Source organism: Lipotes vexillifer, unplaced genomic scaffold (assembly GCF_000442215.2).
Source record: "Lipotes vexillifer unplaced genomic scaffold, Lipotes_vexillifer_v1.1 scaffold1318, whole genome shotgun sequence".
NCBI classification, from domain to species: domain Eukaryota; kingdom Metazoa; phylum Chordata; class Mammalia; order Artiodactyla; family Lipotidae; genus Lipotes; species Lipotes vexillifer.
In genome coordinates, this window is record NW_006772582.1 from 698,447 (window position 1) to 719,464 (window position 21,018).

At 43.3% G+C, this 21,018-nt stretch overlaps 1 protein-coding gene across 4 annotated transcripts in view; it reads left to right on the forward strand.

Annotated features, from left to right (window-relative positions):
* Positions 1-5,168: 5,168 nt before the first annotated feature.
* The window catches only part of GSR (glutathione-disulfide reductase), a 47,166-nt gene continuing 31,316 nt past the window's right edge, over positions 5,169-21,018 (forward strand). For 3 of the 4 annotated variants that reach the window (XM_007447621.1, XM_007447620.1, XM_007447622.1), the window contains exon 1: positions 5,248-5,544. In XM_007447621.1, the coding sequence (XP_007447683.1) occupies positions 5,248-5,544 (297 nt within the window). Of the gene's footprint in view, positions 5,545-21,018 lie in introns of all 4 variants that reach the window. The other variant, XM_007447619.1, reaches the window with a different exon arrangement.

Here is a 21,018-nt window from a genome sequence, read left to right on the forward strand (position 1 = left end):
AAAAAAAAAAAAAATAGGACAACCCTATGATCCAGCAATTCCACTTCTGCATATTTTTCCAAAGAAAACAAAAACACTAATTTGAAAAGATATATGCACCCCTAAGTTCATTGCAGCCTTATTCACAATAACCAAGATAAGGAAGCAACCTAAGTGCTCATGGACAGATGAATGGATAAAAAATATATATATAAAATGGAATATTACCCAGCCATAAAAAAGAATGAAATCTTGCCATTTGCAATAACATGGATGGACCTGGAGGGTACTATGCTATGTGAAATAAGTCAGGCAGAGAAAGACAAATATTGTATGATTTCTCTTTTATGTAGAATCTAAAAAACAAAACAAATGAACAAACAAAACAGAAACAGTCATATACATGGAGAAGAAACAGGTGGCTGCCAGAGTGGGAGGGGATGGGGAGATGAGCGAGATAGGTGAGGGAGATTTAGAGGCATAAACTTCCAGTTACAAAATAAATAAGTAATGGGGATGAAATGTACAGTGTAAAAAAAAAAAAGTAATTACAGAAATCATAATACATATTTAGATCCAGAATAGGTATATTAGTGTTATTTCTAAAGCTTTTTTATGATCTCCCCCACCCATATTCTTTGAAAACACATTGGTAAAAAATTCGAGATCAAAAGCGTGAAAGAGCTAATCAGTGCATGTGTGGTTTCTCTCTAGACGTGTCTTCCAAGGTAGTAGCCCATTTTCCAACAAAGCAGACTTGCTGTTTCCCTTGGAAAGATTCCTTCCTCTTATTGTAAAATTTGCTTTTTGTTAATCTCACATTCAGTTATAATTATTGTTGTCTGTCTTTTCAGTGTTTATTCGTTGCCTCAGTATTAAACAATGAAACTGCAATTTAGTAATCTTTATTTAATTCCTTTTCTCGTATTATATTTATCCTTCTTATAAATGACTGAAATTATTTTCATATATGCGTCATGAGAAATACATTTCATTGAGCAACCTAGATGTGCAAGCTTCTCTACGTACTACTATTTCCTGTACAGACTTCGCAGATTGTCTATAAACAACCTATAAAAGTACTTCTATAAAAGTACCATTTCCACCTTCCTTCTAACATAATAGCTCTTGACCTATAACCTTAAAAGAACACAGAGTTGTAATATCAATGAGTTACTTATGAGACATGAATACATTTCCAATAAATTACACTTTAGGAAAAAATGCAGAGGGAGGGACTTCCCTGGTGGCTCAGTGGTTAAGAATCCACCTTCCAATGCAGGGGACACGGGTTCGAGCCCTGGTCTGAGAAGATCCCACATGCCATAGAGCAACTAAGCCCGTGCGCCACAACTACTGAGCCTGCGCTCTAGAGCCCGCGAGCCGCAACTACTGAAGCCTGCGTGCCTAGACCCTGTGCTCCGCAACAAGAGAAGCTACCGCAATAAGAAGCCCACGCACCGCAACGAAGAGTAGCCCCCACTCGCAGCAACTAGAGAAAAGCCGGCATGCAGTAACGAAGACCCAATGCAGCCAAAAAATTTTAAAATAAATAAATGAATAAAATATTAAAGGATCTAGAACAGTGTGTGGCATTTGCATCATGTAAATATTAAAAAAAAAATTCAGAGGGAGACAGGTTACAATTTTTTTTTTTTTTTTTTTTGCGGTACGCGGGCCTCTCACCGCTGCGGCCTCTCCCGCTGCAGAGCACAGTCTCCGCACGCGCAGGCCCAGCGGCCATGGCCCACGGGCCCAGCCGCTCCACGGCATGTGGGATCCTTCCAGACCGGAGCACGAACCCGTGTCCCCTACACCAGCAGGTGGAGTACCAACCACTGCGCCACCAGGGAAACCCAGAGGCTACAATTTTTTAAATGAAATAAGTGATGTTCAACATTTTCCCCTTCAAAAAATACCATTAAAAAAATCTTGGATCTTGTATTTTCACCATAGGACAATATCTTTGATGGTTTCTTTCCAGTAATGGTTAAGAGAATAGGCTTCAGAGTCAGGCCTCCAGGATTTGAATCCTAGCTCTGCCATTCACCAGCTGTGTAATCTAATACAAGTTATTAAGTCATTTACTGTCTTTGAGCCTTAGTCTATTTACAAAATGGGGGTAATAATAGTATTTATTTCTTGGGTTGAGGAGGGGGTAACAGAAAGCTCTTAGCATCGTGCCTAATAAAGTTCTTAAGGACAGTGCTTAGTTCAATCTATACTAATCGTTGGCTTATTATTTTGCCAAATATTTCAGTGTCTTTGTGGAAATCACCTAAATTTGTATAGTGTTCAAAAGAAAAATTTAATGATGGAATTATTAAAATGTGAAATAATCCCTCAGGGCTCTGCTGTCCCTCACAAATCACGCTAGTTTATAATGACGTCATAAGACTGCGCACTTGAATGATAACTTAGTCGATTTTCATTCTCAGCATTTAATATCCTGAAACTACCTCTTATTAACTACATTGACTAAATTTTTACTTTAGCTGATATTTCTTTGCTTGAAGAAGAGAAAGTTTAGATACAGTCTGAAGTCTTCAAGTGTCTACCCGTTCCCCTTCCCACCTAAGTCAGAAGTTCAAACAGGAAAAACATTTACATGAATGTAAAATATTATAGTCCCAAATAATACCTTATGAACCTTTGGTTTCAACATATTGCATGGGATTATGTATTTAATGAAAATGTTGACGAAAAGTTCTTTCCTCTGTTAAAACTAGCAGAGATGTAGACCTCCTTTCATCTTCTTTACGTTTGCTTTATGGCATCATTGTCCTTCCCTATCTCCTGGTTCAAGGCTTGTCATCTTTGACTCATACCCTGTCAATTTCACTTCCTTATGTCTGTCCAATCTGTTTCTTCCTGCCTGTTCTTAATACTGCCACCTATTACCTTTGCCTCCTACACTGCCAGTTTCACAATTTCCAATCCATTTCATCTATTTCCAGGGAAAGACACCCCTGAGAAATCTCCAGAGACTCCTTATTGCCTCTGGAGTAATGTCTAAACACCTTACCCTGGTTACTAGCAAGGCTTTCCAGGACTCCACCCACCTCCCATTATCCCCCTTTAAGTTGCCTACAGTTCAGCTGGTCGGCACTGCTCCGCTTACTTCCTCCAGTTACTGCTAGCTCATTTCCTCCACTGTAAGCTATTGTTTGACAAGCCTGTCTCCTTTTTGTCAGCCTTCCTACTTCACGCGAAGAAACTGACTCTCAGAGGGATTAAGTGACTATGACAGCACCTATGGGGGGATATGAAACCAAGTTTCTCTGACTCAGACTCTTTACTCCTAGATACTTGTGCATATTTCTTAAGAACAAGGATATTCTCTTATTTAGCCACAGTACAATTCTCAAACTCAGGAAACTTAACATTGATGTAGTATCATTATATATTATACAGGCCATATTCAAATTTCCCCAATCATCCTTTATAGGAAAATTTCCCCATCCAGAATCCCATTCAGGATCAAACTTTGCCTTTCATTCTCATAATTTTTCAATCTTCTTTAACCTGGAATAGTTCCTTAGCCTCGTTTTTTTTTTTAAGTTTTAAAAAATTTATTTATTTATTCTTGGCTGTGTTGGGTCTTCGTTGCTGCGTGTGGGGTTTCTCTAGTTGCTGAGAGCAGGGGCTACTCTTTGTTGTAGTGCGCAGGCTTCTCATTGCGGTGGCTTCTCTTGTTGTGGAGCACGGGCTCTAGGCGCGCGGGCTTCAGTAGTTGTGGCGCACGGGCTTAGCTGCTCCGCGGCACATGGGATCTTCCCGGACCAGGGCTCGAACCCATGTCCCCTGAATTGGCAGGCGGATTCTTAACCACTGCACCACCAGGGAAGTTGAAGCCTTGTTTTGTTTTCAAGGCATTGACAGCTTTTAAGGAGTACAGGCCAGTTATTTGAAAATTTCCCTCAATGTGGCTTTTCCTGAGTGTTACCTCACGAATAGACTCAGGTTATGGATTTTTAGCAGGAATATTACGTAAGTGAAGTTGTATACTTCTTACTGCATCACATCACCAGGCACACGATGACAGCTGTCTCATTCCCAGCAATATTCACCTTTGACCACTGGGACAAGGTGGTGTGTGGCCCACTGTAAAGCCACCATTTTCCCCTTTGTGATCAATAAGCAATCTGTGGGGACATAGTCTGACTGTAAACAACCTTTTCCTCATCAAACTTTCACCCAGTGGTTTTAACATTCACTGATGTTTAATGACAGTGATCACTATGATAGTTGTAAAGTGATGATTTTTCTAACTCTTGTTTCGTCTACATTTATTACATGGCAGCCTAGTGGAAGGAGGATCTTTCCCTTTTTTCCCTCTATTACTTTTTAATCAGGAAAACAAAACATACAAAAAACTTAAAAAAATAACTGGATACCATTCTAACTGGCGTGCGGTTGGTCCCCCTTCCCCTTCAGCGAGCTGGGCCTAGCTTCTGAGACCCGGACCTTTACTCCTTTGCCTCCAGTGCTCACAGCCTTGTGGGTGATGGGCGTCAGCCACACAAACTGACTGACTTACTACTTTGTTGTGCAATTGGTTGCTCCAGATATTCTAAAATGACACCCCAGTCTCTACAGCTTGGGAGGAAAATGCTTTTGTGTCTCCATCTCTATGCTATCTTTATGCTTCATCTGTGGATCACAAATACATTTGTTCCAAAGCCTCCCAAATTAAATATGCTGAAAGCCGGGGTGGGGGGTGTTTAAAATGTAGATTGCTGGGGTCCTGCTCCAGAGGGTCCGATTTAGTAGATCTGGGTTAGGGCCCAGGGATCAGGTGGTCTGCGGATCAAACCTTGAGAAACATCACCCTCAAAATGATGGTGGGCAAGTCTCCCTTCCTGGAGAAGTCGGCGCCACTGGCAGCTCCCAAAGGGCCCGCTCAGAAAAGGCTGGGGGAACAAAAGAGGGCGTTTATCCTTCCTCGCCCCATCAGCCTTCAGAAACCTACATTCTGCTGATGCCACTCGGGCGCGGGGACCCAGGTGCTGGGGTGAAGAAGGAAGCGGAGAGTTCCCAGAAAACAGACCCTCCCTTGGGGCAGGGAGGGCTGGCTCGCGCACAGCGGGACGGAGTGGGGCGACTCCCCCTGCCCCGGTCCGGCCGAGCCGGGTAGCCCCATCGCCAGCCCGCCCCGCACGCCGGCTGAGTGCTTAGTCACCGTGAGGCTGCGCCGGCCCCGCGCTCGCCCCTCCTTCCCCGGGCCCGCCCACGGGCCGCACCCCCGCGGCGCGCACTTCCGCGTGCATGGCCCTGCCGGCCCGGACTCTGAGCGCGAGCGAGGGACTCAGCTGGAGGCAGGCGACGCGCACCTTCGCCGGCTACGCGCCTCCTTGGGCCCGGGCTGCCTGCGCCCTCTCCCGCGCCATGGCGTTTAGGCAGGAGCCGCAGTCTTCGTGCCCGCCGCCCGCCGCCGGCGTCGCGGCCTGCTACGACTACCTGGTGATCGGGGGCGGCTCGGGCGGGTTGGCCAGCGCGCGCCGGGCGGCCGAGCTGGGCGCCCGGGCCGCCGTGGTGGAGAGCCACAAGCTGGGCGGCACTTGCGTGAGTACCCGCTCGCTCCCGCCGCTTCTCTTCTTGCCTAGGTTCCTGCAGCGCCGCGTCCCGCCGCCCCGCTTTGTCTCAGCCTCTCTCTGCAGGAACAGCCTGTGCTCTTGCCTAGTGCGACCTCCCCCGACTCCCCGAGGATGGGCCCCCAGTTCTGCGCTGTCCGCTTTCCCACGCGGGTCGGAGTCAGGATCCCAGCGGGGTTTGATGAGACAAGTGTAAAGGGGCTTTTCCGCGGACCCCGAAGCTGAGCCTGCGTCTGTTCCAGCGCAGGTATCATAATAACGCTGGCCGGAGATGGTGAAATCTAACATAACTTTCCTGCATACTCACTCCTCAAGGTGGAAGGGTTCCATGCTTGATTTCATCACCAGATCCATGAAACATAAAACTGCATCTAGAGTAGTTGCAGCTGGTCTGAGTCTCTGTGGGGAGAGGGGAAGGGAGGATGGAGCCCGTGTCACTGAATAAGGATCCCGGTCCTCTCCCTTCAGTTTCAAGGGCAGAATTTACATTAGCGGTTCTCACTGTTGGCTGCACATTTGAATCACCTGAGGAGTTGAAAAAATTCTGCTGCTTGGGTGCAGCCTCGGCTCTGGGTGATTCTTAATTGCAGCCAAGGTTGAGAATCACCAACTACAGTTGACATTGATGTAGGACTTATCGTTAAATGAATTAACAGCCCTTTTGTTTTGGAGGGATTTTTAAACTACCTCCCCCCAAAAGAGGGTTGTAAATCCTGCGATTGAGGAACTATTACTTTAAAAAATAAGTTTAGTTCCCAAGTTATTGGTGTGGGCTCTTCTGTCACAAGACTTGGGCGAGATACTTGCTGTTAGTATTAAAATGTTGTATCCGAGTGTAACCTGGGCTTGGGCATGGAGTTCTCAAAGTTCCTTTGGAGAGGGATGCTTAAATTACACTACGCTGGGAACTCCTTAAGGGCAGAAATGGGTTCATATGTTTGCAAGCTCTCATCGCCTTAACAAAGAGCTTGCTCAATAACCGTATGTGAATGAAACTCAAAATCAACAGCTGTGAAAGGGCTGTCTCCAGTGTCCCGTGCTCACTTTTTAAGTTCAAAACGGAAGTGGGAACGAGGAAAGGAAAAATCCCTGTTAATTATCAACTTGCACCTTGACACCTTAGTCTAGACAGACTCTTAGGAGAAGTCTGGCTCTGCAGAAAGCAGATGGAGGGGTGTCACTAAGAGGCCCCCCGGACAACTGGTGACATCACTTGATAACTGCTCATCTTTGTCCCTCTCTACTTTTCTGTTTTCCTCCTTCGCCATGTGTGTCATAATCAGCTTGTGGCAGCCTTCATCGTTGCCTGGTTCCACTGGTATTAATCAAGAAGGGGCTGACCCCATTTTTAGGTTCCTGTTAGAACGTGAATGCTTTGAGAGATCCACTGCTTCCGAGAGCAAATAAAGGACAGCTTAGGAGTCAACCATTTACTGCTTCCTTATAGAGTGCCTGGCCTTGCTTATCTCATTATGCTGCAGCAACTTTTATTTTTTAGTAAGCATTGATCTCTTGGGGTAAATCCCCTATTTAATATTTTTATTTCATCGCATTTGGGCTCTTCTTTTGGTTTTGAAATTCAAGGAAGGATGTAGTATGCCTCAGAATATCAGAGAAGATAAAACCAACTGATAAGACCTGTTTAGATTTGTCTCAGGATTCTAGTTGTCTGGGTTATCCACAGGTGCATTAATAAACTTCTTAGTGCAGTGATTTCCAAACAGGTGTTAGGGAAAATTGAGGCGTTCTGAAGCACATTTCATTTGTTCCTGTCTTCACTTCTCCTAATCTAAGTGCTAAGTATTTGGATTGGGGCTGGTTGAGATAAAAGGGTAGATACCAACATTTGTAAGACAAAGGTCCCTTCCCTCAAGGAATTTGCGATAAGGTGGGGGGAAGCAAAATGTGGACAGTCAACCCCTGAGTGAGGGGGTCTATGTTAATTGCTGTTATGGTAGTTGAGAGAAGAGTGTAATTATCACTTCTGCTTGGGCACATTGGATAGTTTTGGGATGGAGATAGTATCTTTGTGAACTTGAACTGGATGAATATCATTTTTTGACAGGGTAGGTCAGGCACAGAGGCACAGAAGCAAGGTATGTTGTGTAATCAAATTTGACTGGAGCAGAGGGTGTCTCCTATAAAGCTGATGGTCAGGTGGTAGTAAAAAGGTCGAGTTTCTGGAAGCACAGTGAACTGTGGAAGGCTTCTGAGCAGGAGAGTGACAGGATAAAAGTGGCTTTGTACTCGAGATACTGTTGAGAAATGTCCCTTGGGAAAGTCAGAAGCTTCTTTACTGTTGACTCTCCAACCAGGATTTTTTTTTTCCCTAAATGTTAATTAATGTATGTTAATTCTAAAGCTTGGTAAAATTTTTAAGTTGCTGTGAATACAAGATTTTGTTTTTCGCCTTCCTCCATGAAAACTTAGACTCATGGACTGATGGAGTTGGAAGTGATTTTGGAGATCTACTAATCCAGTCTGACTATAGTTGTTTTTTGTTTGTTTTTTTAATAGGAAACACTTACATAAGCTTGCTGACTTAATTTTTTTAGAGTAATGACCATTAAAAAAAATTCTTCTATCACTATCATTTTTATCAAGAACGATTTTTTGATTAAAAGTAGGCAGCTTATAATTTCAAGTAAGGGACAGCTCTTTATTTATTTAACTCTTTTTTGCGGGGGTGGGGGCTGCCACGTGGCTTGCAGGATCTTAGTTCCTCCACCAGGATCAAACCCGTGTCCCCTGCAGTGGAAGCAGAGAGTCCTAACCACTGGACTGCCAGGGAAGTCCTGACTGTCCTTTAAATTGAATACTTTTAGCTTTATAAAAACGGAGCATGGGCCCCATTGCTTTCATTTCATTAAGGATCCAACTTACACAAATCCTTATAGAAATTTAGAAGCATTGTTCCAGCCCAGGACCCTCATTTTTACCAAGGAGCAAATTGAATGTCAATTAAAATGTGGTTGAAAACAAACCAAGTGTAGAATAACCTATGGAATTAGCATAGGTTATTAGCTATGCTAATTAGCAGCCAAACCATGGCTTCTTTGTAATTGTGTGGAGTAATTTATGATTTGATGAACATTTTTAAGCATTCTTCTCAGCTGCAGGGGAGGAACCTTCCTACTTCTGCCTTTTAAGAAACAGTCACTATTTACTTTAAAAGCACTTGTCCACTAGGTGGGTCTCCACTTCAGAGCTCCTGATCTAGTAGGTCTGGAGTGAAGCCCCAGCAGGTGTATTTTTAAAGAGCCCCATTCTGATTCTGGTGTACCTGAGCCCAACTCAGAGCTGGGGGTTTCATGGAGAGCAGGAACTGTGCGAAGACTTTAACCCTATGGAAGCATTAGAATGAATCAGGAGAACCCTGCACAGTTGTGGGCATCAGGTGGTAATGAGTTTGGTCCTAGAGTCATTCATTTCCTGGTTTCATAATTTCATGCTTCTGGAGTAAGAGCCTTCCATGGGGGTCTATATGGTGTGACTGTTTGCCTTGATCTCCTGACTCCTCCTCAGTTTTCCTTTTCCTGGATGCTTTTTTTTTTTTTTTTCTGTTCTGTGATACAATGGAGTAGGTCCCTTCCTAGCAAATGGGTATTTTCAAGATGAGTGACCTGTGTTGGTGTACCTGAGAGTTCACTTTTCTTTGATGGAGTTTATCACTTTAAACTGTTAAGAAACTCAGGTATGAAATGACTTTGCTCTGTATTGTATTAGGGGAGGAAAAACCTTCTCTCTTCCCATTTATGTTCAGTAGCTGGGGCCTGCAAATTAAACAGAAAATGGACAGATTATGGGAGAAAAGGTTTATTTCATATGCACACATGAGTGTCACAGAAAAGAAGTGGGGAAAAAAAGGAACTCTTAGGCCTGGGAGCTTAATGCCAACTTAACAAAGTGTGACAAATTGTGGAAAAATGACTAGACAAAGGAAAGGGGGTTTGGGCTTCTAGAGGCAGTAAATTGTGGGAAGGTAAATATATGGGGGGAAACTAATGGACGATAAGGGTTACTTTAATAAGGTTTTTTTGTGCAGATTCATCTCAGTGCTACATTTCCATCTCCAGTGATAAGGGTTTTTCTGCTGCTGGTACAGGATAACGGTGGGAAACACCTTCATAAAGGGAAATTTAAGCTTTGCTTTTAGGTAGAAAGGGGGAGAGCAGAGTTCCTCCTGTATCTGCTGTTTCTTAATTGTCTTCACCTCAAAATAATTTTTATGTCAAAGGAGCATGTTTTGGGGTGGCATATTCTGATCCCCGCAAGTTCAGAGTGAAATAAGCAATGAGAGCCAGTACTGCTACTAAACTTCTGATGGGTAAACTAGGTCAAGAGGCAGGTGTAGCTCTAATAACATTCCACTCTTTTTTTTTTTTTTGGCCACATCGCGGGCAGCATATGGGATCTTAGTTCCCCGACCAGGGATCAAACCTGGGCTCCATGCAGTGGAAGCATGGAGTCTTAACCACTGGGCTGCCAGGGAAGTCTCCGCCTTGATGCCTTTTTTTTTTTTTTTAATTTTTGGCTGTGTTGGGTCTTCGTTGCTGCAGGTGGTCTTTCTCTAGTTGTGGTGAGCGGGGGCTACTCTTCGTTGTGGTGCGCAGGCTTCTCATTGCAGTGGCTTTTCTTATTGTGGAGCACGGGCTCTAGGCACGCGAGCTTCAGTAGTTGTGGCACGTGGGCTCAGTAGTTGTGGCTTGTGAGCTCTAGAGCGCAGGCTCAGTAGCTGTGGCACACGGGCTTAGTTGCTCCACGGCATGTGGGATCTTCCGGACAAGGGCTCGAACCCATGTCCCCTGCCTTGGCAGGCAGATTTGTAACCACTGCGCCACCAGGGAAGGCCCAGATTCCACTCTTAAATTACTCTTTATTTTTCTGGATCAGGCAAAAAATTATAATAGTATTAGGTTAGGCATTAAAAAAGGGAAACTGAAAGAAATCATCTGTTTTCCTAGGATTCAATTAAAAATAATCCTTTAGTGCCTACTGCGATTAAGTAATTTCTGAGAGCAGAAAAATACATGAGTTAATTTTCAAGTTCAGTTTTTGGGAGTCTCCAAAAAGGTAAATATAGGAATAACTCATAGCACTTTGCAGGTTCTGCTTTTTTTTTTTTTTTTTTTACAAAATGGCAGGTTTGCAGCAACCCTGCGGTGAGCACATCTGTTGGCACCATTTTTCCAACAGTATTTGCTCATTCATGTCTCTTTGTCACATTTTCGTAATTCTCGCAATATTTCAAACTTTTTAATTAATTAATTTATTTATTTATTTTGGCTGTGTTGGGTCTTCATTTCTGTACGAGGGCTTTCTCTAGTTGAGGCAAGCGGGGGCCCCTCTTCATTGCGGTGCGCAGGCCTCTCACTATTGCGGCCTCTTGTTGCGGAGCACAGGCTCCAGACGCGCAGGCTCAGTAGTTGTGGCTCACGGGCCCAGTTGCTCCGCGGCATGTGGGATCTTCCCAGACCAGAGCTCGAACCCGTGTCCCCTGCATTGGCAGGCGGACTCTTAACCGCTGCGCCACCAGGGAAGTCCCTAAACATAACTTTTATATGCACTGGGAAACCAAAAAATTGTGTGACTCCTACGATATTCACTTTATTTTGGTGGTCTGGAACTGAATCTGCAATATCTCCAAGGTCTGCTGGTATAATGCTTCTCATGATCAAGTGCAAACCAAGAAGAAATGCACAGATGGCCCAAAGCCAAGGTGAATTAGAGCCTTCTGGGAGCTTTGTCTCTGCTATTCAGGGTGGTTCAGTTCTCTGCCCATGTAGATATGGCAAGAGTCAGCTTGAGGAAAAAGTTCTTTCTGACTTACTATTCCCTTTGCCCCAGGCCTGTAGGAGCATGTGTTCCAGTGTTCTTTCTAACTGTATTGATTCTGTGGTAAAGACTGACCCACTTCTTGTGGTATAGGCATACAGTTCTTACTAATAAGGACTGATCACCAGACAAAACCTTTTTTTGTTTAAGTTGCAGTATAATCGACATATAACATTGTATTACTTTGAGGTGTACACATAATAATTCAATATTTGTATATATTGGGAAATGATCACCACCTTAAATGTAGTTAACATCTGCCACCATACATAGTTACGAGTTTTTCTTGTGATGAGAACTTTTAAGATCTACCCTCTTAGCAGCTTTTATGGACAGCTACATGTAAAAGAATGAAATTAGAACACTCCCTAACACCATACACAAAAATGAACTCCAAATGGATTAAAGACCTAAATTTAGGACCAGACACTATAAAACTCTTAGAGGAAAACATAGGAAAAACACTCTTTGACATAAACCACAGCAAGATCTTTTTTGACCCATTTCCTAGAGTAACGGAAATAAAAACAAAAATAAACAAGTAGGACTTAATTAAACTTAAAAGCTTTTGCACAGCAAGGGAAACTGTAAACAAGACAAAAAGACAACCCTCAGAATGGGAGAAAATATTTGCAAATGAACCAACAGACAAAGGATTAATCTCCAAAATATACAAACAGCTCATCATCAAAAAAACAAACAATCCAATGAAAAAATGGGCAGAAGACCTAAGTAGACATTTCACCAAGGAAGACATACAGATGGCCAAGAGGCGCAGGAAAAGATGCTCAACATCACTAATTATTAGAGAAATGCAAATCAGAACTACAATGAGGTATCACCTCACACCATCAGAATGGCTACTATCAAAAAATCTAGAAACAATAAATGCTGGAAAGGGTGTGGTGAAAAGGGAACGTTCCTGCACTATTGGTGGGAATGTAAATTGATACAGCCACTATGGAAAACACTATGGAGTTTCCTTAAAAAACTAAAAATAGAACTACCATACGACACAGCAATCCCACTACTGGGCATATACCCTGAGAAAACCATAATTCAAACAGAGTCAGGTACCATACTGTTCATTGCAGCACTATTTACAATAGCCAGGACATGGAACCAACCTAAATGTCCATCAACAGATGAATGGATAAAGCAGATGTGGTACATATATACAATGGAATATTACTCAGCTGTAAAAAGAAACGAAATTGAGTTATTTGTAGTGAGGTGGATGGACCTAGAGTCTGTCGTACAGAGTGAAGTAAGTCAGAAAGAGAAAAACAAATACCGTAGTCTAACACATATATATGGAATCTAAAAAAAAAGAAAAAAACTGGTACTGATGAACCTAGTTGCAGAGCAGGAATAAAGATGTAGACATAGAGAATGGGCTTGAGGACACAGAGGTGGGAGGGGGAAGCTGGGACGAAGTGAGGGTAGCATCCACATGTATACACTACCGAATGTAAAATAGTTGGATGGCAGGAAGCAGCAGCATAGCACAGGGAGATCCGCTCGGTGCTTTGCGATGACCTAGAGGCGTGGGTTAGGGAAGGTGGGAGGGAGGGTTAAGAGGGAGGGGATATAGGGACATATGTATGCATATGTCTGATTCACTTTGGTGTGCAACAGAAACTAATGCAGTACTGTGAAGCAATTATACTCCAATAAAGATCTATTAAAAATAGTGACAAGCAGTGTAAACTGCAAAGTATTGATATAATGATTTTCTTTTAAGTGAACATTTTTGCTTGCACATAAAGTATTTTTATGAATGTGAATCTTTGTTATTGAAATTTAGTGTCTTATTTTTTCATTTTTTAATTTTTATATCACTTTAAAAAATTATTCCATTTACAGTTATTACAAAATATTGGCTCTATTCCCCATGTTGTACCATACATCCTTGAGCCTATCTTACACCCACTAGTTTGTACCTCCCACCCCCCTCCCCCATGTTCCCCCTCTCTCCCTCCCCACTGGTAACTACTAGTTTGTTCTCTATACCTATGAGTCTGCTTCTTTTTTGTTGTATTCATTAGTTTGTTGTAATTCTTAGATTCCACATAGAAGTGATATCATTCAATAAAAAAAATACATCTATGGAATACAATGTTATTAACAATAGTCACCATGCTGTACGTTACATCCCTGTGACTTGTTTTTTTTTTTTTTTTGTGGTATGCGGGCCTCTCACTGTTGTGGCCTCTCCCGTTGCAGAGCACAGGCTCCGGACGCGCAGGCTCAGCGGCCATGGCTCATGGGCCCAGCCGCTCCGCGGCATGTGGGATCTTCCCGGACCGGGGCACGAACCTGCGTGCCCCGCATCAGCAGGCGGACTCTCAACCACTGTGCCACCAGCGAAGCCCGAGTTGTTTGTTTTATAACTGGAAGTTTGTACCTAGCAAAAGCTTTCTTGATCATTAATGTCACTGTGAGCTGTGCTGTACACACCAGTTGGAGAGGCCAGCAGGAGGAGCGGGGGCTTTGGAAGAGGCCTGAGAAACAGGCCACTTGGTAGGTTGTTTGTATTCATCTAGGCTGAAAACAATTACTCAGCGACATGTAAATCAGAAACTAACTTGGAGGTGATAGCGTGTACTTTTCTGTATCCCCAGTAGGCTGAACATGCTTTTCTTCTTTTTTTTTAATGGTAAGAATACTTAATTTGAAATAGACCCTGTTAACAAAATTTGAAGCGTACAGTACAGTATCATTGACTATAGGTACAACGTTGTACAGCAGATCTCTAGAACTTACCCTGCTTACCTGAGATTGGGGGCCCATTGATTAGTAAATCCCCATTGCCCTCTCCCACTCCCTACCTGCCCAGTCCCTGGCAACCACTGTTCCACTGTTTGATCCTATGAATTTGACTATTTTAGATACCTCATATAAGTGGAATCATGCAACATCTGTCTTTTTGTGACTGGCTTATTTCACTTAGTGTGCTGTTCCAAGGTTGAACATGCATTTTTTTTTTTTTTTTTTTTTGGGTCCGGGGCCCTCTCACTGTTACTGTTGTGGCCTCTCCCATTGTGGAGCGCAGGCTCCAGACACGCAGGCTCAGCGGCCATGGCTCACGGGCCCAGCCGCTCCACGGCATGTGGGATCTTCCCGGGCTGGGGCATGAACCCGTGTCCCCTGCATCAGCAGGTGGACTCTCAACCACTGCGCCACCAGGGAAGCCTGAACATGCATTTTTATTTTATTCTTTTAATGTTTTTTGACAGTATAATGGTTTTATTCATAAAGTTCAATATAGTATTTTAAGGCAATGTCATTTGGTGTTAAAACATCCTTTCTTATATGAAATGAGCGTGATAGTAAAGAGTTGTATGTTTTTTTGTTTGTTTTGTTTTGTTTTGTTTTGTTTTGTTTTTTTGCTGTACGCGGGCCTCTCACTGTTGTGGCCTCTCCCGTTGCGGAGCACAGGCTCCGGTCGCGCAGGCTCAGCGGCCATGGCTCACGGGCCCAGCCGCTCGGCGGCATGTGGGATTTTCCTGGACCGGGGCACGAACCCATGTGCCCTGCATCGGCAGGCGGACTCTCAACCACTGCGCCACCAGAGAAGCCCAAGAGTTGTATGTTTTTTTTTTGTTTTTTAGTTGTATGTTTTAAAATAGGTATTAGCAAAGTAAAAAGTTGATAGCCTGTGTCAGTCTGCTGATATTTTGTTCATAAATTGAAAAGTCTGAACAAAGATGAGCAGACAAGAGTGGATGTCTTTTATAGGTTTGACTTGGAAGGAAAACGGTGCTGGGGAACTGATATTATCATTATTGTAATGATTGTTGTGATTTTCATTCCTTTTGTTCCTCATAAACAAGGAGCAGCGTTAAGTAAGGACTGTTTTCAGCAATGTTTGGGGATTACAGACCCAAGTTCGCCTGAATGTGCTAAACCACATACACTTCATGTACTACTGCAGCTTCAAAAATGTTTTTCATTTTCTTCTCAGTAATCCTGGCTCATTGTAAAAAGTTAATATAGAAGTGAAAGTCCCTTCTTTTTGAACGTGAATTTTTAAATGGACATTTACTAAAAGGAGATCTCGGTTTAAGGAACCCTGCCCATTAGTTCCTTTGGTATTGACAAGGATCCCTCAAAATCAGAAAAGAATCCTAACTTGTTTCCTGGGTTGAGAGTTTCATAAAATGAGGCATGCCTGTGTTCATAAATGCCAAAGAAAGGAGTGATCAGAAAGGGTAAGTTTAGTTCAAGCAGGCAAATCCTATTATTGAAATTTGTCTTTTGATTGACCTTATTTTTTTTTGAATTTTATTTTATTTATTTTTTTATACAGCAGGTTCTTATTAGTTACCCATTTTATACATATGAGTGTATATATGTGATTTACCTTATTGATTGTTTAATCTTTTGCATCAATCTTAGTAATACTGCTTTGCCGTCTGCCTCAGAACCCGCTAAATCTGCACGGCCAGAAAAAGAAAGACTTCCTCTTGATCCCTCAGAGTTTCTGTTTCTTTGTGAAAGGTACCTTGAACAAGTAGCAGCAGAGAATTTTTCTGGTAGAGTGGAATTAAAGGAATTTTATGGAAATTCTAATGACCTTCCGCATTTGTAAGTGGATTTCAAACAGTCATAATTAATAACCATTTATTCACTGGGTGTTACAACATGAGATATTAAATAGGATATGGGATCCCAGATCCTTTTTCTTTTGAGGGGGGAAGCAAGAGATTTGGGGCCAGATATCACTCAGTGGGTGTCAGGTGGTAGAGAAAACTGACACTCCAGAGCTGTGTCAGAACTGACACTCTTGTAGCTGTGTCTGGGTCTCCCCGAATGCCCCAGAGTAACAGTTCATTGAAGTTTGATCCCTGGGACTGGAGATTTCACATTCATCTAACGTTCTGCTGAAATAAGAATTGAACCAAAAGAATTTGAGTTCTAACATTTGAATACCTCTTGTATCAGTTCATTTTCTTACTTTAGATTCTGCCTTACACAGAATACTTTCTCCTTCTTTCTTTCTTTCTTTCTCCCTTTCTTTCTCCCTTCCTTCCTTTCTTTCTTTCTCTCTCTCTCTCTTTCTTTCTCTCTCCCTCTCTCCCTCTCTCCCTTTCTCTCTCTCTCTCCCCTTCCTTCCTTGCTCCCTCCCTCTTTCTTTTTCTCTTTTTCAAGGTAGATGCCTTACTGGGCTAACCTTTATCTGAAATTTGAAGGTAAAGACATGGATGTTGAATGTTTAATACATGCCAGAGTGTGATATTGGATTTATAACAAGAAATATGTATTTGGTCTTTGTACCCATTTCTAGCACAGAGTTCCTGGAACCCTTGGAATTTACTACATGCTGAGTGGTAAGGGTGTCTGGATATTGAACCACACCTGAGTTTGTGTTAATGAGGTATCTTCTGGAAAGAACATAAAATGGGGGCTGGTTGGTAGAGGAGCCAGCCATGTGATAGAGGGTTGGAACATCAGCCTTAACCCCCTGCCCTTGGGAAGACGAGGACAAGGGTCTGGAGGTTGACTGTCACCAGTGGCCAATGATTTAGTCAGCCGTGCCTATGTAACAAGGCCTTCATAGAAAACCGAAAGGACAGAGTTCAGAGAGCTTCTGGGTTGGTGAGCACATGGGGTTTTGGGAGGGTGGCGTGTATGCCCAGAGAGGACACGGAAGCTCCACACCCCTTCCCAGGTACCTTGCCCTGTACATCTCTTCCATTGGGCTGTTCCTGAGTTACATTATAACTTTTTATAATAAACTGGTAATCTAGTAAGTAAAATGTTTCATCACATGTTTCTCTGAGTTCTGTGAGCCACTCTAGCACATTAATCAAACCCAAGAACGGGGAAGGGGTCTTTGGAACCTTAAGGCTATAGCCGGTCGCTCAGAAGCACAGCCGACAACCTGGACTTGTGGTTGGTGACTGAAGTAGGGGCGGGGGATATAGGACAGTCTTGTAGGACTGAGCCCTTCACCTTTGGGATCTAATGCTGTCTCCAGGTAGATATGTCAGAATTGAGTTAATTGCTTGATTGTGTGAAGAAATAAAACACACATCAGAATTGGTGTCAGAATTGTGAAAGGACATGGGCAAGTGGTGTCCAGACAGCATCTTGCTTGATAACTGTTGGTGTAAAGCTGATAAATACAGGGATCTTTATCTGTTCTGGTCAGCAATACCGAGCCCCTAGGACAGTGTCTTACAGAGTCTGAAAGAATGTGTTGATGAACCAATAGTTTTGCTTAGTGAATGATGACTGGTCATTTTCTAAGTGCTCCTGCCTCATATCAGTCCTGAACTAGATAGGAACCATTAGGGAACTCTGTGATGGGGAACAGAAAGGGGGAAACCGGAGGAAGGAAGCTTCCTATTACTTAAGCACAGGTGACATTCTTGACAGGTGAGGTTGTAAATTAACCAGTGACATGGGCAGTGTGCGGTTTTTACTTATCTGGGCAGAACTGAAGGTAAGAGGGCCAGCCCTAGGGAAGTGGAGAACCTCTGAATTTTGCCACAGGTATCATCAGACTCCTCACACGTTCAGTCCCTGTTTGGAGAGGCCCCTGTCCTCACTGTGAGCCGGTGCTGGCCGGCCCACGGAACGGAAGGATTCTGAGCACTAGATTGGAAGAGGGAGTTCTCAGAGACGGACCATCAGTTTGCAGAGGGAGGCAGAGCTGCAGGAATCTCTGGCACTGGGTGTCTCTGTTCTATGGCTTATTGTTGGTGAGTGCCCACCTAGAGAACGTGGGCTCTGCAGTGGGATTTGCCAGATGGAAAGCGTGGTATGCTGCAGGTCTTAGCTGTGTGCACTCCTGGGAGGTCAGAGCCCTGACAAACCATGACCCTAGTGCCCCATTCTGGAAGGCAAGCTTTCTTTGCCATCTGTTGATCTGTTTCTGAAAGGGAGCCGGCCACCGGGGAATTTATCTCCTGTTTGCCATACGGTTTTTATACACATGGGAAGCTGGCAGACTGCAGGAATAATTCAGAGGGGTCAATGGCATCATCACACCTATCATGAATTAGAAAAGAGGTGCTTGGGCTTCCCTGGTGGCGCAGTGGTTGGGAGTCCGCCTGCCGATGCAGGGGACACGGGTTCGTGCCCCGGTCCGGGAAGATCCCACATGCCGCGGAGCAGCTGGGCCCGTGAGCTATGGCCACTGAGCCTGCACGTCTGGAGCCTGTGCTCCGCAGTGGGAGAGGCCACAGCAGTGAGAGGCCCGCGTACCACACACAAAAAAGAGGTGCTTTACATACATTAGCTCTGATCTTCCTAAAATCTCTGGAATGTAAGGATTATCATTACTATTCTATGGAATGGGAAACTGAGCTCAGAGGGGTTTATAAAGCTACCCACCAACTTCCAGGAAGTGGAGGATTCAAACTCCTGTCTGTCTGACTCTACGCCCGAGCTCTCTTTCTGACAACCTAATGCAACCTCAGCTGGAGAGCGAGAAGGAGGCTTGAACAGGACCTCACAGAGCTCTCCACCCCGGCTTCCCCAGCTTTGTAGGTAACGAATTGTTCTTTTCTTCCCTTCCAAGTCAAAGAGGCATCTGATAATCAGTTGTGTTGCGCTGAAGTGTTCGAGGTTTCTGAAACCGTCGGAAACCCTGGAGGCCTATCACTAGGAGCTGCCAAAATAGGAGGAGTGCTTCAAGGTCAAGGGCTTCCATTCAGCCATAGCCACTGGACCCAAAGTGTGCATTGCTGGAATACAGATTCTCCAGCCCCTGAAGCTCACAATTTTCTACCACCTTCTTCCTCTGATTTCTGGCGGAAGACTTGGCAATTTTAGGGAATGTGGCTGATTCTGCTGCCGCCTCTTGAGCCAGCATCTTGGATAGGCTGAGCACATCTCCCAGGTCAGGACCGTGGGCTCCGTGAGAGCAGGGACCATATCCACCGAGTGCTCTGCTTTGCATAATGCCTGGCAGCAGTGAGTGAGCATGTCATCAGTACTTCTGAATGAGTGAATGTTCGCAAGTTAAAATGTTCAGAAACTTCTAAAAAATAAACTAATGTTAGTCATACACTTGGCACCAGACCTGTGTTCTTTGGACACCAAGAGAGCCCGCCTCTTTCATGATCAGCAGAGCTTACAGGCACCTGACATAAGTTATGTCTAGAAGGCATTTGTTTCCATATAAAAGAAAAATAATTGTATTATAAAAAATATTGAAAATAGACAAGAGAGATAAAAGAATCACCCATCTAAATTCCACTACCCAGATAAAATCATTTTGGTTTATTACTTGGTCTAAATGAATTATACAGTGATGAGTGACATTTTAAAAAGTATTTAGAGCGAAATATGAAAGTTTTCTCCCTCCCCAGAGATGACTACTGTTACGAACATGGAATATTTGCTCAAACTGTTTAAATGTATGTGTACATTTGCAATTATATATAATGCAGATTGGAACATGCAGAAAAAATTGTTCTGCAGCTTTCTTTTTGTCACCTAATATCCTAAGAACCCCTTCTGTAATGGTAAATAGAAATCTACTGTGTCCTTTTAAACGGCTGCAGAGTATTCCATAGGCTCAGTGTACAATAATTTCCCTGTAATAATGCTTCCGTACTGTTGGGTAATTAACTTGTGTCCAGTTATTCACTGTGACAGCACTACAGGGAACATCCTTATACCTGTATATTTGGATGCTTGAACATAACATGTGACTCTTTCTGTGTAATAAATTCCTAAATTTAGAATTGCTGAGTTCTAATGGTATGTGCCAAATGGTATGTGCAGTTTTAATCAGTCTTACTCTTTAAAAATTATTTTTTAAATTGTATAAGTTTGACATGTAACATTGTGTAAGTTTAAGGCATACAGTGTGTTACTCTGATTCATTTCTAGGTTGTAATATGATCGCCCATGTAGCGATATTTATCATATTACATAATTATAGTACAATGTCATTGTCTAAATTCTAATTAGTGTTACTCTTAACCACAATTTTTTTCCAAGTTATTTTAGGATGTGATCAAAAGGAAAAAACAGATGTAAACAAAAATGTGTGTATAAACATATACATCACAGTTTACAAGGACCGTTACAAGGAATTTTTTTCTAGTCTAAGGGATGTGAATAGTTATTTTCTTAAACAACTGTCTAATTTTTACGTGAAATCTTACAACTATTTGTGTTTTTCTTTGTGTGTAGGCTGCCAGAAGGCTAAGAGTCAAGTTTGTGTCTATCTCTAACAAGTATATAAGCGTGGAGATAGATAAATAGCTAGCTAGCTAGATAATAGCATGGATGAACTTTACTGCTTGATTCATCAGTTGTCCTTTGATCTTGAAAAATAATGTAGTTTTCCACTAGAGATTTTCTCAAAGGGGACATTCTGGGTGTTCTACCCAGCATAGGCCATGGTAAGTTTCCCAGAAATCCTCTAGGACAGTTGCTCAAATGGTTCAGTTGCTTTTATTCAGCTGATGGGTCCTTTCACCTCCGTGCTGCTGTTTCTCTCTGCTTTGTTCCTTTGGACCTGTGCAAGCTCAGGCTTTGGCCACCTCCTGACCTATTACCATCCCTGCAGGGCATCCCCCCTCCCCCGGAAATGGAATTGTCCTCCCTCCCTCCCTTCTTCCCTTTCCTTCCCCCCGCCCCCACC